Source organism: Bombus bifarius, unplaced genomic scaffold (assembly GCF_011952205.1).
Source record: "Bombus bifarius isolate JDL3187 unplaced genomic scaffold, Bbif_JDL3187 scf7180000009270_frag, whole genome shotgun sequence".
Taxonomy (NCBI): domain Eukaryota; kingdom Metazoa; phylum Arthropoda; class Insecta; order Hymenoptera; family Apidae; genus Bombus; species Bombus bifarius.
This window is the reverse complement of record NW_022885004.1, coordinates 1-21,551: the sequence shown is the minus strand read 5'-3', so window position 1 is coordinate 21,551 and position 21,551 is coordinate 1. Positions and strand designations below refer to the sequence as shown.

At 37.1% G+C, this 21,551-nt stretch overlaps 2 protein-coding genes and 1 pseudogene across 2 annotated transcripts; 2 read left to right on the top strand and 1 right to left on the bottom strand.

The window, feature by feature from the left end:
* Positions 1 to 1,071: 1,071 nt before the first annotated feature.
* LOC117214918 lies at positions 1,072 to 4,684 on the top strand. The gene is made up of 3 exons (XM_033461282.1): positions 1,072 to 3,068; positions 3,369 to 3,693; positions 4,610 to 4,684. The coding sequence occupies exons 1-3, from the start codon at positions 1,072 to 1,074 to the stop codon at positions 4,682 to 4,684; spliced, it is 2,397 nt and encodes a 798-aa protein (XP_033317173.1).
* A 3,387-nt stretch (positions 4,685 to 8,071) lies between these two features.
* LOC117214916 (glutathione S-transferase-like) lies at positions 8,072 to 10,511 on the bottom strand. Its single transcript, XM_033461280.1, has 3 exons — positions 10,417 to 10,511; positions 9,188 to 9,355; positions 8,072 to 8,242 (listed from the first exon to the last, which is right to left on the bottom strand). The coding sequence occupies exons 2-3, from the start codon at positions 9,351 to 9,353 to the stop codon at positions 8,205 to 8,207; spliced, it is 204 nt and encodes a 67-aa protein (XP_033317171.1). The 5' UTR covers positions 9,354 to 9,355; positions 10,417 to 10,511; the 3' UTR covers positions 8,072 to 8,204.
* A 5,273-nt stretch (positions 10,512 to 15,784) lies between these two features.
* On the top strand, positions 15,785 to 17,903 carry LOC117214917 (annotated as a pseudogene).
* Positions 17,904 to 21,551: the final 3,648 nt, after the last annotated feature.

Below are 21,551 nucleotides of genomic sequence, written 5' to 3'. Positions count from 1 at the left end.
TGAACCCGCGGGTTCTATGGTAATCGTATTTGCACTAGCCAATGTCTTCTCTATTGCATAACGACGACGTGTAATCCAAACGAAGATTCGCTTTACGCCCCTAACCCTAATTCTAATGTAAACCCGACATATATATATGTCGGAGATGAAAGAACACCAGAGCCTTTGGAATTTTGGATAATCCCGCAACATTTTAACCTAGAATCTACTATAGCTGTAATTGAACAATTGTAGTTATTCAACCCGTTTGTAATTGTTCGAGAGTCGTGATAATGAGCTTGGGCTCGAGGCGACAGTCAGTCGCCGAACGTAGCCGCGGTCACGGGATGAACCCTTTGTCTAACAAAGGTATGGAGTAATTCTATAGCTCTCCTTAAAAGAAATATTCGTGGCGACACGCGACAGTAAACATTCCAACGGTTTCTGTCCCGTGGCTCGCCACACGCAGACCCTATTCTTCGAGTAAGATGATTGCCAGATGTCGATGTGTCTCCGCAGTACATGTTCGGCTAGCCCGAGGGCCCGTTATAAATCTTAAGGTTTAGTTAACTAAAGTCCTTCAAACAGACAAACAGTCTTTGTCCCAACTACGGGAAGATAGGGGAGACATATTTTTCAACGAGCGGCGTCTCCCACTAGCAACTTTCCCTCGAGGGCGGCTAGCAACTTTCCCTCGAGGGCGGCTAGCATCTTTTTCTAACCACCGATATGGAGATTGACCAATTAGCAGCAACGCCAATTTCCCTTACTTTCTGAACGAAGGCTTTCTCGACGAATCCGATGATCTCGTATCCTTAGACACACCCCATTATAGTTTTCCTCTGTGGCATCATCGGGACGGGAAAGCCATTCTCGCTCGCGATCTCATCGATAAAAGAGTAACGTTATTTCACGTTTTAACCAGACTTAGACTTTGTAAGTACGTTCTGTTGTCATCCCGTTGGCCGCGGATTCGTTATTGAGCCCGAGAGCATGGTCACTCGTGTCGCGAGTGCCGAACCGCCGTGATCAATTGTCGAGACTGTACTAATTCCATCATTGCAATAAACTACACCTGTGTGTACCGTATCAATGGCTAATCCTCGAGAAGATTCCTTTGACGCTCACAACCCCACTCCCAGTGCCAATCCGACATCAGAAGTGGGATCAGAACGGCTTCGAGCGCTGGAAGGGCAGGTCGCTGTCATGAACAACCTAATTCATACGCTAATGCAAAGGCCAAATACGGGAACCACCAAATTACCACATTTTAACCCAGAAGTCGCAGGCGCCGACCCAGCCGCGTGGTGCGCGGCTGTTAGTAGGGCCATGAAGAACAACCCCTTACGAGATGACGCGCTACACTCTGCCTTAAGTGACTCTCTACAGGGTTCTGCAGCACATTGGCTGGCACGAATGACGGGAGACGGAGAGGTTACTTGGTCTACCGTTAAGGAACGATTCCTTATACATTTCGGTGGCCGAGAGACGACGTCCTCATCGTTAATCAAGGTATCCAGGGAACCGCGGGGAGTGGGCGAATCCACGGGGGCGTTTGCCGGCCATGTCCGTTCCCTCCTGCAGACGCGGTGGCAACATTCTACGCTAGACGAAATACTTAACGCTGTCACTCTCTACATATTAATTCCACACGACCAACGTCTTAAACGATTGGCCCTCACGAGCGATATCAGAACGGAGGACCAATTTCTGAGCGAAATGCGACCCTTTTGTTACGAAGAAGAGTCGACATTTTCGCCGAGAGATGCACCGGCGGAACCCGAAGCTAAGCGACGCAAGTTATCGGGCCACCAGACGAGGTGTCATTACTGTGGTACTCTCGGACACAGAATAAAGGACTGCCGCAAGAGGATGCAGAACGAACAGCAGAGGGATGCACGACGCCAGGAAGGAAGCCGACCGGCCGCACCGTCCAAGGCGGTTTGCCACAGGTGTCATGCGGAAGGCCATATCGCACCTAACTGCCCGGCACGACGGGACGGTAGACCAGGCCCCAAGGATGAGCGTAAAGTCAACTCCTGCGTGGTGGAGTCCCCAGCCGGTAGTTTAAGTCATCTGGGTGAGTCGTTCCCATTTTACTTCGATTCCGGAGCCGAGCGCTCATTAATTAGAGAATCTGTCGCTCCGAAATTCTCCGGTAGGAGAACGACAGATATAGTAGTTATGCGAGGAATAGGAAACACCTGCGTTAAGAGTACATCCCAGATCTTATCTACGGTACGCATTAACTGTTTTACATTGGAGATAACCTTTCACGTTCTGGCCGATAGTCACTTGCATTATGATATCATGATTGGCCGCGAGATCTTAAGCCAGGGTTTTGATGTAACTATTACACGAAATAGCGTCGATATTTGTAAAACGAAGACTATTAATGCCTGTAGTAAAACCTCCGAAGACGAGATCAATATCAATGCGGTTGACACTGACGTGGTTGGTAACGATAAAAGTCGGTTAATTTCTGTTCTCGAGAAATTCAAAAATTCATTCATTACGGGCTTCCCACGTACTCGCGTAAGCACGGGCCAGTTAGAAATACGGTTAATCGATCCTAATGTCACCGTGCAAAGAAGTCCTTACCGACTTAGCGAAGAAGAGCGTAGGATAGTGCGTGAGAGAATAGACGAGTTAATTAGAGCAAAAATCGTGAGGCCGAGCAACTCACCGTTCGCGAGCCCTATCTTACTTGTAAAGAAGAAAGACGGCTCAGATAGACTGTGCGTAGATTTTCGGGCATTAAATAAAAATACGGTCGCGAACCAGTATTCCCTACCCCTCATCGCGGATCAAATTGCGAGATTGCAGAAGGCGAGATACTTCATTAGCCTGGACATGGCCAGCGGATTCCACCAAATTCCCATTCATCCTAATTCGACGGAATATACGGCGTTCGTTACACCCGACGGGCAATACGAGTACGTGACTATGCCGTTCGGATTGAAAAATGCACCATCCGTTTTCCAGAGGGCCATTCTCAACGCCTTAGACGACCTCGCGTATTCGTTCGTTGTTGTTTACTTGGACGACGTCCTAATTATTGCCGACTCAGTAGATCAAGCCCTAGAAAGGTTGAGCACCGCGCTAGATACCCTCGTGAAAGCCGGATTCTCCTTTAACTTTTCAAAATGCTCCTTTTTAAAGACATCGGTACTCTACTTGGGATATGTAATTCGTAACGGAGAAGTCCGTCCAAACCCGGGTAAAATACAAGCCTTGAGTTCTTTACCTGCACCGTCGACCGTCACACAACTTAGGCAATTCATAGGTTTGGCCTCTTATTTCCGAAACTTCATTCCCAAATTTTCACAAGTAATGAAACCCCTGTATGCACTTACCTCGAATAACAAGAATATACCTTGGACGGATAGGCACGAACAGATAAGACAAAAGGTAATTTCCGTCCTGACTGACGCGCCGGTGCTAATGATATTTGACCCCAATTACCCCATAGAACTACATACGAACGCTAGCTCGGAAGGATATGGAGCCATTTTAATGCACAGGGTCGAAGGTAAAAATCGAGTAGTGGAATATTACAGCAAAAGAACTAGCCCTGCGGAGTCTAGGTATCATTCCTACGAATTGGAAACGTTAGCAGTTGTAAACGCCGTCAAGCACTTCCGTCATTACTTACACGGACGAGAATTTCTCGTTGTCACCGATTGCAACTCCCTGAAAGCATCCAGTTATAAGGTACACTTGAACGACAGGGTTTACAGATGGTGGGCTTACCTGCAAACTTTTACCTTTGACATTATGTACCGGGAAGGTAAACGAATGGCCCACGTAGATTTCTTTTCACGAAATCCCGTAGACTTGGATCGCAGTACGTTCAGCAAAATTGTAGAGAAAGAAATTAACCTAACCGAAATCTTCGACGATTGGCTACTAGCGGAACAACGTCGCGACCCACAAATTTCTGAGATCGTCGATAAATTACAGAACGAAGAGCTCGCGGAAGACGTCGCGAATACGTATGAGTTACGGTCCGGCACCCTTCATCGTAAAATACAGAGAAAAGGTAGAACTCTCTGCCTGCCCATCGTTTCGAGAGGGTTTAGGTGGTCTGTTATTAACCACGTGCACCAGTCCATTATGCACTTAGGTTGGGATAAAACGCTTGAGAAACTGTGCGAGTATTACTAGTTCGAAGGAATGGCGAAGTATGTTCGCAAATTCGTAGAGAACTGTCATGCTTGTCGAGTTTCAAAGGCAAGTTCGGGTAGAGTACAAGCCGAATTACATCCCATACATAAGACCAGTATACCTTGGCATACGGTTCATATGGACATAACGGGCAAACTAAGCGGTAAAAACGATTCGAAGGAATACGTCATTGAGTTGGTCGACGTCTTTACTAAGTTCGTATACTTGCACTATACCCGTAAGATAGACTCCATTAACACCATTAAAGCGCTTAAGTCCGCTATATTTTTGTTCGGCACTCCCTGCCGGATAATAGCGGATCAGGGAAGATGTTTTACGGGCAAAGAATTTCGAGACTTTTGGCAAGATAAATACGTTAAAATCCATTTAATTGCGACCGGAGCTAGTAGGGCCAACGGACAGGTAGAGCGTATTATGAGTACGCTAAAAAACACAACAATAGAAACCACCGGGCGGTCCTGGCAAGACGCGATCGGGGAATTACAACTGGCCTTCAATTGTACCACCAACCGCGTGACTAAGTCAAGCCCGTTGGAACTACTAATCGGTAAAACAGCGAGACCCTACGGCTTATCCCTACCCGACAGTATCGAAGAAAGAGAAGTAAATATCTCCCATGTAAGACAGCAATCATGCAGAATACAGCTAATGGCTGCATTCACAACCAACACACCAACTGGCAGCTCTTCAGAGAAGTCTTTACACACTCAACCTCAGCCTTCACCCCACTAAAAACAAAGGAAGATATCGAAGCAGCCACGGAATACTTAAACACGAGCATAATAAACGCAATCCGCCTCTCCACACCGACAAAGCCATCTAACAGCAAACAAGAATATCCCCACTACATACTAAAAAAAATAGCAGAAAAACGTAGACTAAGAAGAGTATGGCAGACCCATAGAACACCGGAGGACAAACGCAAACTTAACAACGCAACTAGAAAGCTATCCAGAACCTTAACGACTGTTTCCAAAAATACCTCGTCAGCTTATCCCCCACAGCCGACGCCAACTACTCACTATGGAAGGCCTCCAGGAAACTCACACGCCCCCCACAAATAATCCCACCTATCCGCCGTCCGCAAGGTGGATGGGCGCGAAGCCCTATAGAAAAAGCCGACCTGTTTGCTAAACACTTGTCAAAAGTATTCAAACCCCATTCCCCCAAAGCCGCCGCGGACGTTACTGAATACCTGCACACCCCCTTCCAAATGTCCCCTCCTATCGAACCCTTCTCCTCTGCAGAGACTATAGAAACAATCAGTCGCCTAAACCCCAAGAAAGCAGCAGGACACGACCTAATAAGCAATAAAGCAATCAAGGAACTTCCCACAAAAGGGATAGCACTCATCACATCGATTTTTAATGCTATCCTTCGCCTGGAACACTATCCTAAGGCCTGGAAAATCTCATTGATTACCCTCATCCCTAAACCCGGTAAACCGATATACGAAACCTGCTCCTATCGCCCAATCAGTCTTTTACCTACCCTGTCCAAACTATTCGAGAAGATGCTCACGAACCGACTCCTTCCAATCCTAGAGAACTTGAAAACACTCCCAGATCACCACTTCGGCTTCCGAAAACATCATTCTACAGTAGAGCAAATCCACCGCTTAACTCATACGATCAGCCAAACACTCGAAAAGAAAAAATATTGCTCAGCGGTTTTCCTAGACATCCAACAGGCATTCGACAAAGTATGGCATGAAGGGCTACTATACAAGCTTAAAAAGATCCTACCTCACCCCTACTACTCCATCCTAAAATCTTACCTAACCAATAGACAATTCATGGTTAAATGCCTAGACGCCACTTCCGCAACATTCCCAATAGAAGCCGGCATACCCCAAGGTAGTGTCCTCGGACCCCTACTGTACTCCATCTACACTGCCGACCTACCTATATCAAACGATATAACAATAGCGACATTTGCAGACGACACAGCGCTATTAGCTACCCACGCAGACCCGGTAATAGCCTCATCCACTCTCCAGCGAAGTCTCGACTCCATGGAAAAGTGGTTTCACAAATGGAGTTTCAAAGTCAACGAAAAGAAATCCTCACATGTAACCTTCACGCTCCGAAAACAAACCTGCCCCCAGGTCACCATCAACAATGCAACAGTTCCTAGCAGGGACACAGTCCGATACCTGGGCATGACCCTGGACAGGAGACTAACGTGGAAGACACACATCTCAGATAAAACGAAGCAACTAAAGGACAAACTAAAAAAACTCTATTGGCTCACGGGCCGACGCTCCAAACTAAACATACAGAATAAAATTACCCTCTACAAGACCGTAATAAAACCTGTCTGGACCTACGGAATCCAACTATGGGGAACAGCAAGTAACTCCAACATCGAAATACTACAACGATTCCAATCGAAAACGCTAAGAGCCTTAATAGACGCACCTTGGTATGTTACCAACGAAACCATCCATCGCGACCTCAAGATACCTACAGTCAAAGAGGAAATAGCAAAATATAGCGACAGATATAGCAAAAGAGTCAACAAACACCGAAACCCCCTAATCACTGGACTACTCGATACGACGGACCAGATTCGCAGGCTGAAGAGGCACTACCCGCTAGACCTAAACGTTAGATTCATTTAATTATCCAAATTAAGCATATGCACTTACTTATAATACTTATAAATTATACCTATCTATAATAAGTATTAACTTATTGTAAATAAACAGCCATGTCACTGCGCCACGCCAGAAAAATTACTGAAAATTCTCAACGCGAGAATTGTTTGTAATTTCAACAAATAAATAAAAAAAAACGTGCATTAACGTTTTCAAATCCATTTTTTATTTTCAAAGAACATCGTATTTGTACTCGGTATTGCCAGTAAGTATCATGAAGAGACGAAACTAAGTATTGTTTAAAATAGTATATAGACATCTAGATATAACATTCAATGATTTTTCCCTCACTTATTGTAAATTATTGATATTGTAAAATTATAATTGTAAAATTATATAGTAAATGATATTGTAAAATTATATAGTAAATGATATTGTAAAATTAAATAGTAAATTCACACGATGTTCAAATAATTCGAAATAACGATAGACCAAAAGCTGTTTAAACGAGACACAAGAATTAATCGTGCATTTTATTAAAAAGTTAAGTACGGATAAAAGAAAGAAAATTTTCGAACTTTTTTCGAAAGAACATACATTTATTATATATTGTATTCTTTCAAACACAATAATACCTTCCATAAAGGAGCACAGCTCAGATGAGACTTTTTATAGTTAAACTTTTAACGTACTCATAGACACGAAATTTTTTTTTTTAAATAGAACTGTTACATTTTACGACACGTATAACATCGAACATTTACCAACATAGCGATGCCAGCGTACATATATGTAATATCGTGATATAGTATATTTACAAAGAATGGACAATAGAGATGTTAATCGGACAGAAAAAGACGATTGTTGTTCAACCTGAACTATTCACACCAAATGTACAGAAAACAGCGCAACTAAATAACTAGATGGCGACTCGACTTTTACCAAAACGCAATCAACACTCTCTCGGCAACGCCACTCGCAAACTCTGTCTCCGCTCAACTCGCACTCGGCTCCTCGACTCACACTCTGTTTCTCGACTCACACTCTGGCCGTTGTCGCATTCTATTGCCTTTTTCCTAGGCCCACCGCACACGTGTTTTGCAGACGCTCGTAGCCAGGGTCACGTAGGTCTTTTCCACGAAACTATGCACTTGAAAAAACCGATGACACATTGATGGGCCCGACGGCGCCTCGGCTCTCGCGACATTGTTCATAGTTCGCCCGATATTTCTTAGGCCTTTCGTCCACGATACTACATATATATATACTGGTGTACTGGTCATCTTTTTTCCACACGTTTTTAGCTTTTTAGCTGTTTGTGTATGGGCGCCTAATCAGCCAATCAGAAATAGCCGGTATTCTATGAATCCTTCTCTTCAATGCTCGAAGAGCTGGATATTTATCCAAAGCTGATGCCCCAAACATATACTCGAAATTTTCAAGGGCCGCTGCAAACACGAAGTCCGCCCATGTCGTCTGAAAAAAGGTTTGTATACATTTATTTTGTACCTCCTCTATTAAACAATTTTTTTAATTTACCTTGAAAAATGTGAAAAATCGAACTCTTAACTAAAGATCACTAGCTTTTTAGGAAGAATTTGGATTTTTATTTTATTGTCAGAATTTAATGGATAATTTTAGAAACTTCAACCTTTGGAGGTATTTGTTAATTAAAAATGACAAAACTGGTATTATGTAAAAAAGAGTAATGTGTATCCTGAATCAATGTCGAATGGAAATTAGACAGTTCTATAAAAATAATCCTTCTCACGATTCCACAACTTCATAGCTTAATTAAATACAATTCTTCGGCGATATAATTACAAATACATTTACAGGAATTGTGTAATATGATAAATATCTCGTTAAAGAAATTGAAATCGTAAATTCCGCGGATAACCAGCGTTTATCATATAGAGACAGGGATTTGCAAAGAATAAAAGTTGTAGAACGTTGAAAGGCGTTGAGAGAAACGTGATGTTATCCCGTTATTCGTTAACGCAACGCAGTTAAAAAAAATCCCGTAGGAAGATTACGATAATAGATAACCTGAGTCGAGTGTTTGTCGGGGGATCTAAAAGATTCTTTCGAGTTGAGCGTCTGAGATTGCAGAGAAGAAAATTTGGAAGCCATCGAATTCGTGATGTCGATAGAAATCTTCAGTTGGAATCGTTGTATCATAACGTAGTCTGCTTATTGTCGATAAGACTTTACTAAACTAAAAGTGACTACTAAAAGTTTCTATCCTCTAAATTCTATCTACGATTCTATAATCTAAAAACTGACTTTTGCAAACAAACTGTAACATTCGCTTAACGGAAAGACATACGTATATTGTTTGTACTCGTCTTTTCACAATGAATTCTTGAACGTCTGTCTCTGTGGTGAGACAAATGCAAAGTCATCTCATCAGTTACTCACCTTGCTTCAAATCTCCAAGAGTATCGACGAGCACGTCGCATATCATCGCATCCCATTCGTTCCTTCCCATTAAATCGTACTTCTTCGCCAAGTATCGCGCCACAGCGTTACTCTGCGCTACCGGTTTCCCGTCTATCTCCAGCACAGGCAGCATTTTATAAGGCATTGCTAAGAACAAACATGGCTCATATGAACACTGTGTAGAGGGAAACGATCGATAGGAAATCACAACACAGCTTCCGAGGCCGTTGCGTTCTTGTGAATAGATGAATCGAAATCATTTCGGTTTTAATCAACATGGCCTAGTAAAGAAATACAGAAATGTCTTCTTTCTCCTTTTTTCTTTTCTTACGATTACGATGGACAGGGTATCGCGTGTTTTTGACTGTTGGGAAGAACCTAAAGTTTTTAAAATCAAGGATAAAAGATCGAGTATAAAATTTGTAATTCTCACGGAAAGGAACGAATCTGTCTGATGCGGTGTACTGAATGTACGAGGAACGATCAGTATCGTTTTGCGGGAAGACCTTATGCAATGATAGTGGACTTACAACTGCGAATAAAAAATTCACGTCGCATAATACCAGACACGGAAAAAATATTAGAAAATGTACACGGTTCTTGTAATGAAAATTGAAATGCAAGGAATATAAATCGAATGTCTCTTGCGAACGTAATTTTGTGTTTTACACCGACAGGATTGATTTACAGACTTACGTTGATTTTTGGTTTCTCTATCTGCAAGCGACATATAAGATTATATCGAAGACTATGCTGCGTAAAACTTTTATTATACTATTTACGATAGAAATGTCGCAACGGAAGATCGAATTTTATATCTGCTTTGTTCTTTCGACTTTTTAGCTATGTTCTTGTTCATTTCCGAACTGATTTCAATTTTTTATCCTTTTTTTCCGACAAGTCCTAAAAAGTTTTTAAATTAACGAGAAACGTAGAAGTATTTTTGTATTCCTATTTTAAGTCACCTATTTATGGTTTTCTCAAAATATTCGAAATGCTTCGATTCATTGAAAACAATAAAGATTGCAACACAAAAATTCGAGAATCGTAAGTGAATTAAGTTGGTATTCGATAAACACGATATTACGGAAGCAAAACTTAATGAAAAGTTCGACTTTATTCCGTATGAAATTTTACTTTAAGTAAGTTTAGCCTGCACGTGAAACGAAAGTTTTATATACAGAAAAGTTTGAGTAAATGGTAGATACCTGAGAGTTGAACAATGATAGTAAAAATCGATTCTTCACGCTTACAATCCTTTTATTCAGGCCAGAGTTCTTCGGGGATCCTCTCGTCGGTATACTCGATGCCAGTATATGCAAATATGTACCGTATATGTTCGGCACGACCACCGGCATTGAAGTAGATTAGTTTGTAGGTAGGTTCGTCGCTCATTTTCCTTGCTCTGTCAACTTATCGAGAAAAATGATACAATTAACTCGTGTAATTAATAGACTGTATGCGTGTTTGTGTGTATAGAGAACAATTTATTTATAGATGGAATAATTCGTATAATACGCAAAATAAATCATTTAGAAGGCTGGAGTATGTGTTTTTGAAACAATTAATTATGTCGAAAAATATTTCAAACGAGATATAATTATGAAAAAAATAATAATTAAATGTATGTAAATGTATGTAATAATAGTTAAATGTATGTAAATGTAATAATTGAATGTAATTAGTTGTGAAAAAAATAATAATAAAAAATAAATAAATGTAAAAAAAGAATTAAATGTAATCAGTTTCTTTTTACGCACGCGATATTATTGGCGATATATGAAGGTCAACTTTATTTTTTTAAATAGATATATTTATACGTATATTTATAGATATAAATACATATATTATATAGATATAATAGTATATATAATATATATAATAATATATATGTCGAGTCTGAATCTCCGAGTCAGAGCTCGAGGCGCCCTCCCGGGGAGGGCTCGCGGGAGGTAGCGGTTCTGCGTTGAAGTTCTTCATCGTCCGGTCGCGCGTGGGGTACCTTTATTGTCGATAGTGACACTAGTGACGAGGGCCTCAGGCTTGATAACGAATCCGCGGCCAACGGGAGGACTATCATATAAAAAGCAACAGGATACACGAAATAATATAATTCTGACTAGGACAACATAAACGCAAGAAGTGTTGATATTGAAAAAAATATTTAATTTTGTATATAAATATTTTCATATTTAAAAAAGTTTCCTGAAGCAGGAAGATTTACAAACAAATAATATCATAAACCGAATGTTTCATGATCCTTTTCTAATTAGAGTGTGTGACAGCATGTGAGAACGTTTCTTAAAAATATGACTTACTGCAATTACTTAATCGCAATTATAAACGATTAAGACCTTCTCACAACGAGGCAATCTATCCAAAGTGTAAAACTCGTTATACTTGATGAGAAAACAAATCTCTACTTAGGTTTCATTTCGTTTCATCGCGTTCATAAAAAGTGAATTTGTATGAACACATCGTGCAATTTAGTAATTAGGACCGTTGATCTCGCTGCAACATAGATGGATAGAAAAAAGCCATTTAAAATGATACAACGTCGGGAAGACAATTATGAAAATTATAAATGGAACACAAGATAAAATTGTTTAAGATTAATTCTTCTTTTTTTTTTTTTTTAATCGCGAGTGTTTGCAAACGTAGTTTCAATCTGTTTACAATGATAGCAATGAGAGGAGGATGTCTATGAAAGTTATAAATGCGATATTGAATAACATTTCTGCGAGTGGGTTTGTTTTTCGTTACAAATGTTTTTTAAACGAATCTGCAATCTGTTGGAAACAACGGAACAGTAACGGACGACTGATAGGGAAATAAAAAAGATCGCGTTTTATTTGAACAGACAAATCTTTGAAATCTATTCGAAAGTCTATTTGAAATGGTACGAGCTCGAAAAGAACGGTGAATACTATAGAAGAAGGATTAATTAAAATTCTTATTAATCTGTACGCTTTGTATATTAAATACCTTGATCGATGCCAAGATAACAAATTATTATACAAAACAGTGAAGTATCCACGTCTGACATTAATATTGAGTATTACCATTACTGTAATTTAATTTTTAACCGATCCTGAAAATTCCTTAGAACGTAAAAAGTATAAAATGTTACTGTGCATTTCAAGATTAAATGCACTGTAATTTAGAAACAGTTATGAAGCGGAAACAAATAATTTATTCAGAATAAGAATTCTACGTAATCATGTTAAAAAAAAATAACGTACTTATAACGCGTTTAAACTCCAAATATGTAAAGACAATAAGGGAAAAAAATTAAACGAAGAATCGTATTTTTTGTAAATTCACACAAGATTTTATCCAAAAAAAAATTGGCCTGTACCGATATTTTTATTTGTCGTTACAATTTACGAGGGTATTAAAAAATTGGCCACGAATGGACCAGAGATAAGAATTTATCAGACTTGCTCTCGTAAATTTCAAGACGTTGCATCGGATATTCTTGAAAATCTTTGGACAATGGCCTCGATATTTCGCAGCTTCTATCCTCGAAGCGGAAGAACTCGGCGTTAAAAGCGACAGAACTGGAGAAACCCGGTGACCGCGAGCCTTTCACGCTCTCGACAGATTTCTCATCCCTCGTAATCCTCCCGGTGTCACCCACTTTCCACCCTCGTATTGCGATTTGTTGCTTCCAACGAGGCGACACCTTGTCTTGTGATTTCCTTTTTCGTCGCGTGAAACACGACCGAACACTTGTTCAAACACACAGTTCATATTTATCTAACTCGACAAAACGCCGTGTCATTGAAACAATCGCATTCTTTGGCTTTTATGTAAATTCCAATAAATTATGATAATGTTCGTGGAGACATTATTGCTACCTATTTTATCTGTCGTGATTCAAATTGATTTGTGGCTACGTATGTATATATATATATATTTGTATTTTCTTTTGTTCTTTCTTTTTAATTTATGTGATCTGAGAATTACATTTCTAAGAGTTCGGTGAAATTCGATGCTTTATTTTTATCAGTAGAATCTTCCTTGTCATTGTCAGAGCGCAGACGTTTACGCGTTTACGGAAAGTTTAAGGATACAAAAATACAGAAAAATGTAGAAAATATGCAAGAATATGTAAAATATCGAAAGTACAGTACTTCTAATAATACTTAGTAGCATGCTTACAAACAAATTTCTTTTGTATTTCTTGAAATTGCGTAAAGATTCGCGGTAATTATCGGATTTTTGTCCTCTTTTACCTGCTTTTTTTATTCGCAACTTATACGAGATATGAATTAATATTCAACGACGTGCGCTCTGTGCCACGAAATGAATTATCTCGCGTTAAGACTGCGGCAATTCTTACGTTTGATATTTCATTTAACGAACAGCCGCGCGTTCCTGAGTTTAAAAACCGCCACTCTGAACTTACGCTGAGAATAATATCAGGAAAAGCGAACGAGAGATGATTAGAAAGAAAATGCGAGGAGCAGTGAGGGGGATATTACTAGACTGCGCTTTTTTGTGCAAGTATAGCAGGATGTTTGGGAGTGTAAAATTTTAACGAATGCGTATAATATGAAAAAATATATGAAATATCCAAGGTATAGTTTTATTAAACTTACTTTTTATAATGCTTCGTAGGTAAAACAATTTTCTATCCAGATTCCACTTTCTCAATTATATTTTCAAAAATGCTCGATAAGGAGTACAATTTTCTACCCAGGTTGTACATTTCTAATTATATCTTCCAAAATTCTTGATAGGTGAAACAATATTCCGACGATTTACTTTTTTAATTGTATCCCCAAAAATATGGACCTGCTTAACGTTTAGATATTATTTTTTTCGTTGTTACTTGATACGGCTAGCAATTAAATAGTGAGAATAAGAAGAATTGGAAGTGCCATTTTCGAAAAAGAATTTTGGTTTTAAATTGGAAATTAAATTTGGTTTGGACATATATGACACAATTTGTATGGACAATGAAGAGTACGAATCTACGAATTTCGAGGTAAAAGTATTGATGTATGTATCGATATTTCTGGTCATTACAATATCTCTAATCAATACAAAGTTCTAACTGAATGTTAGAATGTTAAACGTTAAAACGTTTAAAACGTTAAAATGTGTATCGAATCGTTGTAATTCCAAAGATGTCAATTGATGTAATGTAATAATAAAGTATAAAGTATAATAAAGTATAAAGTATAATAAAGTATAAAGTATAATTTCGTCTGTGGTATAATCTTTCTATTCCATTTTGTTACGTCGCACCGCGAGCAATATGGCAACCAGATGTCACCGGATACTCGCAGCGTATCCTCCATAGTTTCAAGTACCTTCCATAAATCTCATAGATTTCCTAGAAAAGATCCTTCAAACCAAACAAACGTCTGTTTCTGAAGAATTTCTAAAGACTATTGTCTACCCCGACTGGACAAGGGAAAGTTAGTTTTTCTCACGTATGCTGCAACTTTCCTCCCACTAACCACTTTCTCTCGAGGGCGGTTAAGACCCTTCGTTAATCAATTAACAACGAAGCCACTTCCTTCACTCTCCTAACTAAAATCGTCACCAACAAATCCGTATGGTCCCGTGCGCTAGACACACCCATCCTTAGCTTTCCTCCGAGACAGCATCGTCTCCCAAGACAGTTCTGATTTCACATCCTTCGAACGGTCAATATCCTTCCACCGGGTAGGACACACCCACAGATCAGTCACTCATTCATCTCGTACATATTCTCAACGCGAGAATTGATTGTAATTTCAACAAATAAATAAAAAAAAAAATCTCGTACATACGCACCAGCGTAACTGCCTTATAAGTTGTTGGAATAAACGGTGAAATATAACTTACTATACTGTGTCATATTCATTTAACCACCTCTTATCTTAACCGAAACAGGGGAACGACTACTTCGCGGCGCCGATTCACCGAATCATAGCGAGAATTTACGCCTCTCGCTACTGCGACTGCGTCTCCCCGCGAACGGTCGTAACACATTGATCGACAGAAGTACTAAACTCTAATAACATAAATTTATATATTTTCTATTTCCCAGCCACCAGTTTTATAGATTTTTCTATCTTCTGTACTACTTTTATCCCTTTTATTTTTTCTTACATGAGATTATTGTAAATTTAATATCATTTGTTCGCAATATTTGTTATTTATCTTTCCTTGAATTTGAAATTTCGCGCTTCAATGTTGTGTGTTGTTCGACGTTTTATCGAACGATGTTTATCGAACTAGTTTATGAATACATACATAATCATTAAAGAATCTATAAACCTTACTAGTTTGTTTTTACTAAGTTTTGTTACAGAAAACATGTTCTCATAAATTTTCAACTTTAATTTATGGAAATTTATTAACCTTAAACTATAAAATCATTCAATGAGTCTTTCCGGATGTTTTTATGTAGTCATAATTTCACATATCAGCACAGTTCCACCAATAGGATAAGAGTTACGTGGAAGTAACAGGGGGAAGAAGAACATATAGATATCTAAAGGTTATTTTTGTCTCATTCAAGTTTCTGTTAACCAGCTTGGAAATTTCCTGTGCTTGTTTCGACTTTGAAGTCTTAAAAAAAAATTGTAAGTAAATAGTATATATATAGTATATATATCCCGAGTCAAAGTTTCTCTTTATAAATAATAAACCGTTTAAAAACTATATTTTGTATGTTTTTTCCTTATTCATAATTAAATAATAAATATGAAATACTTCTACAGAAAGCCGACATCCTTCAATTAACCGAACAGCAGATGATTTAAAAATTAGTAGTTGAAAGAAATAAATGTTATTACATGTTCATAATTGATCGATAAATTTAAGTATGCAATTAGAAAATGTTTCTTATGTTTGGAAGAATATATAATCACTGCTGAATGTTTTGTAGTTACGAAAGTTGTATACAAACATACATTGTACATACGACTAGTAATGGTACTAAATTACTGTTAGAGGGTCTTGGGTGTATAGAACCATATGGTTAAATTAATACTAGAGATAACGAATCGCGCGAATGTAATTAATATTTTGAAATGCGTTGTTTGCATTAATTGATAGTTTTCTTATAAACTTTTTTATAAACAATTTCATTGCTATAGAAAAAAGATAAATGCCGGTAATATGTCTATCCTACTTAAATAGAAAGTGCAATATTTTGTTATAATATTTGGCGCAAGTTTATACATTATTACATCCAAAAATAATATTCTTTTTATATCTAAGCTATATTAAAATATAAAGATACAAATAGCTATGCGAGTAGTTAGTAGTTGATGCTTTTTACTTAAATTGTCTTATACTTCATAATTTGTAATAATATAATTCTTGTCATCAATGATTCTTTGTTTTTACTTTGTATATATTATACTTCCAGGAAGATGCCGCTCTATAAATTGACTTACTTCCCAGTTACGGCATTGGCAGAACCAATCCGTTCTTCTTCAGCTATGCTAGTATTCCATTTGAAGATGAATGTATCAAAAAGGACGTCTAGCCAGAAATAAAGCCCTGTAAGCTTAAAATTTAAAGAAGTTCTGTTTCTTAAATCTCATCTTTCCTAATTTAACTAAAGTAGCTAAATAAAGTAGAACACAATTATGCAGAGTATAACAGAGATTATTGTTTACTCTCCATTGCTCTATAAGATATGTGGGAGAACAATAGGTATTGTTAAGGAGACAATGCCCTTTGTTTGCTGATAAATTATCAATAAATTAAATTATATCTTTCCAAAACAGATAACAGGAAGCTAGATATTTAAGAAGCATCATAATCTGTTTGTTCGATAGAATCTTTGATTCTATTAGTTGTATGTTTTTAGTGACTCCTTATGGCCTGCTTCCTATGCTCATAGCCGATAGAAGGAAGGTTGCTCAGTCTACAGCTATTTGCCGTTACTTAGCCAAACAATATGACTTAGCTGGAAAGACTGACTGGGCAAATCTTCATATTGATGCCACTGTTGATACTATTCATGATATTCGTCATAGTGAGTATCCAGTGCTGTTTTGCATAAATCTTATGAGAATCTTGATAACAGATAGTACATATCTGTTCAGGTATTTATTAGTTGAAATCCGATTTAATATTTGATTTAATCGAACGATACACGTATGTCAACAATACAAGACAAAGGAATAAAAAGGATTGTAATTCTATCTTCAGTATCATTTAAATTTCGCACAACACTGTATTCAAGTTAGTATAACATTAGCGAATAGTATTTAACTGAAAACAAATTTTCAGAAATTGCCGCCTTCCACTATGAGGAGGACGAGAAGGTCAAAGCTGCAAAACGCAAGGCTGCTGAAGAGACGCTGCCGATCATTTTAGAACGTTTGGACCAGCAAGTGAAGGAAAATGACGGCTACTTCTACGATGGTACTCTCTCTTGGGCTGATTTAACATTCGTTGCTCTGCTCGATTATTTGAACTTTATGTACAAGTCTGATCTGATCGAGAATTACGAGAATCTGAAGCTGCTGGAGAAAAAGGTCCTCCTTCTGCCCAAGATCAAAAACTGGATTGAGAGACGCCCAGTTAGCGAATTCTAAACTTCACGATTGCTTATGGTTTTATAAGCGTTTAAAGATTGCGGTCTTAGTGTGTTGAGAGAATGAAGAACGAATCGTGTTGATGGAAGTTTGTATGGAATATACTGATTGCTTTTAACATTCATTAGTTCCAGTTATTACCGATATTTTTGTCATTTAGTTAGGGTTTTCCCTTTAGATTACGTTGTGATAGAGAACTATTATTTGTGTATTCCTACAGAAACATACGAACTATATAAACTGTTGACACGATGTTGTGCTTTTGTATTATAGAGATAATAATAAAACCATCAAACAATCATTAATTATGTTTTTTATTATATTCATTAAGAATTGAAGATTACCTCCTTGGTGATCTTGATAATAGTATTTTACAAATGTTGAACAAAAAAAAATGTATGATTATTTTATTCAATACGTTATGAGGGTTGCTTTAAAAAAAATACGAGTTACATATTTCTTTGAAAAAAGCATGATTTTTATCGATACAATAATGTTCTTCTGTTATCGCTTTAAAGTTGAGTACTTTGTTGATTACACGAGAGAACTCGCCTACAGCAAACAAGATACGACCGTGTGTAAAGTAATTAATCTGTTTGCTCGTTGCTAGCTACACATAAGGCTTGCGTAGAAAAAAATATGCATTTCAGTTCAGGCGGAGAATTACGTAGGAAGTCATTTTGTCGATCAATAACTTAGTTAATAAAAGATCAAATTTTCATGTACATAAATGTAAGTAACGTTCAAGTATTAATCATTACATACAATTTTTGTATAATTCGATATCTTGGTCACTTACATCTTACAAATGATATATAGATAATATTTATGAGATACATTGGAGCTATCTTTTAGTTAACGCCATTTTTTCTTGTTTTCTCTGTACTTTTACTATTCTTCCAAAAATATCAAAGGATCGATGACTTCAAATTAAACTAGAATTGCTTCGGTATATTGTCAATCAATGGCTATTTGTATTCACATCTATATCAAAGGAAAACCGATTGCAAAATTAATTACCCTTGCAACTCCGCAATCTGAAACTATGTGTGATCGACCTTGAAGATGACAAATCTCAATGTTTGAAGTAGTACAAAAAGATGATAATTTAATTTCGCTTTATCAAACTGTACAAAATTTGTATACACAACATTAATCAACATGAATTATCGGTTATTATTGCTGAGTAATTATTAGGATTAGAGTTTTGGAGTATCGATCGTATCGAGTTTTAATTATCGGTTTCCGCAATTTATTGTTTTTCTAAATTATGTCTAAATGGTATCAGTTTTTGAATATTTTATAGTTTACACTCCAACATACTGACGTAAGCTATCGAAAATAATTGTAAATTATGCAATATCATTTTTTTTATATCTCATAATCTAAATTTCAATCTATTTTTTGTATTTAACATCCCTTTTTTATTGTTCGTGTTCCGTCTTGTACGTTCTTCAAAAAATCTTAATTTTTTTTTGGATAAAATCTTGTGTGAATTTACAAAAAATACGATTCTTCGTTTAATTTTTTTCCCTTATTGTCTTTACATATTTGGAGTTTAAACGCGTTATAAGTACGTTATTTTTTTTTTAACATGATTACGTAGAATTCTTATTCTGAATAAATTATTTGTTTCCGCTTCATAACTGTTTCTAAATTACAGTGCATTTAATCTTGAAATGCACAGTAACATTTTATACTTTTTACGTTCTAAGGAATTTTCAGGATCGGTTAAAAATTAAATTACAGTAATGGTAATACTCAATATTAATGTCAGACGTGGATACTTCACTGTTTTGTATAATAATTTGTTATCTTGGCATCGATCAAGGTATTTAATATACAAAGCGTACAGATTAATAAGAATTTTAATTAATCCTTCTTCTATAGTATTCACCGTTCTTTTCGAGCTCGTACCATTTCAAATAGACTTTCGAATAGATTTCAAAGATTTGTCTGTTCAAATAAAACGCGATCTTTTTTATTTCCCTATCAGTCGTCCCGTTACTGTTCCGTTGTTTCCAACAGATTGCAGATTCGTTTAAAAAACATTTGTAACGAAAAACAAACCCACTCGCAGAAATGTTATTCAATATCGCATTTATAACTTTCATAGACATCCTCCTCTCATTGCTATCATTGTAAACAGATTGAAACTTCGTTTGCAAACACTCGCGATTAAAAAAAAAAAAAAAGAAGAATTAATCTTAAACAATTTTATCTTGTGTTCCATTTATAATTTTCATAATTGTCTTCCCGACGTTGTATCATTTTAAATGGCTTTTTTCTATCCATCTATGTTGCAGCGAGATCAACGGTCCTAATTACTAAATTGCACGATGTGTTCATACAAATTCACTTTTTATGAACGCGATGAAACGAAATGAAACCTAAGTAGAGATTTGTTTTCTCATCAAGTATAACGAGTTTTATACTTTGGATAGATTGCCTCGTTGTGAGAAGGTCTTAATCGTTTATAATTGCGATTAAGTAATTGCAATAAGTCATATTTTTAAGAAACGTTCTCACATGCTGTCACACACTCTAATTAGAAAAGGATCATGAAACATTCGGTTTATGATATTATTTGTTTGTAAATCTTCCTGCTTCCGGAAACTTTTTTAAATATGAAAATATTTATATACAAAATTAAATATTTTTTTCAATATCAACACTTCTTGCGTTTATGTTGTCCTAGTCAGAATTATATTATTTCGTGTATCCTGTTGCTTTTTATATGATAGTCCTCCCGTTGGCCGCGGATTCGTTATCAAGCCTGAGGCCCTCGTCACTAGTGTCACTATCGACAATAAAGGTACCCCACGCGCGACCGGACGATGAAGAACTTCAACGCAGAACCGCTACCTCCCGCGAGCCCTCCCCGGGAGGGCGCCTCGAGCTCGGACTCGGAGATTCAGACTCGACATATATATTATTATATATATTATATATACTATTATATCTATATAATATATGTATTTATATCTATAAATATACGTATAAATATATCTATTTAAAAAAATAAAGTTGACCTTCATATATCGCCAATAATATCGCGTGCGTAAAAAGAAACTGATTACATTTAATTCTTTTTTTACATTTATTTATTTTTTATTATTATTTTTTTCACAACTAATTACATTCAATTATTACATTTACATACATTTAACTATTATTACATACATTTACATACATTTAATTATTATTTTTTTCATAATTATATCTCGTTTGAAATATTTTTCGACATAATTAATTGTTTCAAAAACACATACTCCAGCCTTCTAAATGATTTATTTTGCGTATTATACGAATTATTCCATCTATAAATAAATTGTTCTCTATACACACAAACACGCACACAGTCTGTTAATTACACGAGTTAATTGTATCATTTTTCTCGATAAGTTGACAGAGCAAGGAAAATGAGCGACGAACCTACCTACAAACTAATCTACTTCAATGCCGGTGGTCGTGCCGAACATATACGGTACATATTTGCATATACTGGCATCGAGTATACCGACGAGAGGATCCCCGAAGAACTCTGGCCTGAATAAAAGGATTGTAAGCGTAAGCGTGAAGAATCGATTTTTACTATCATTGTTCAACTCTCAGGTATCTACCATTTACTCAAACTTTTCTGTATATAAAACTTTCGTTTCACGTGCAGGCTAAACTTACTTAAAGTAAAATTTCATACTGAATAAAGTCGAACTTTTCATTAAGTTTTGCTTCCGTAATATCGTGTTTATCGAATACCAACTTAATTCACTTACGATTCTCGAATT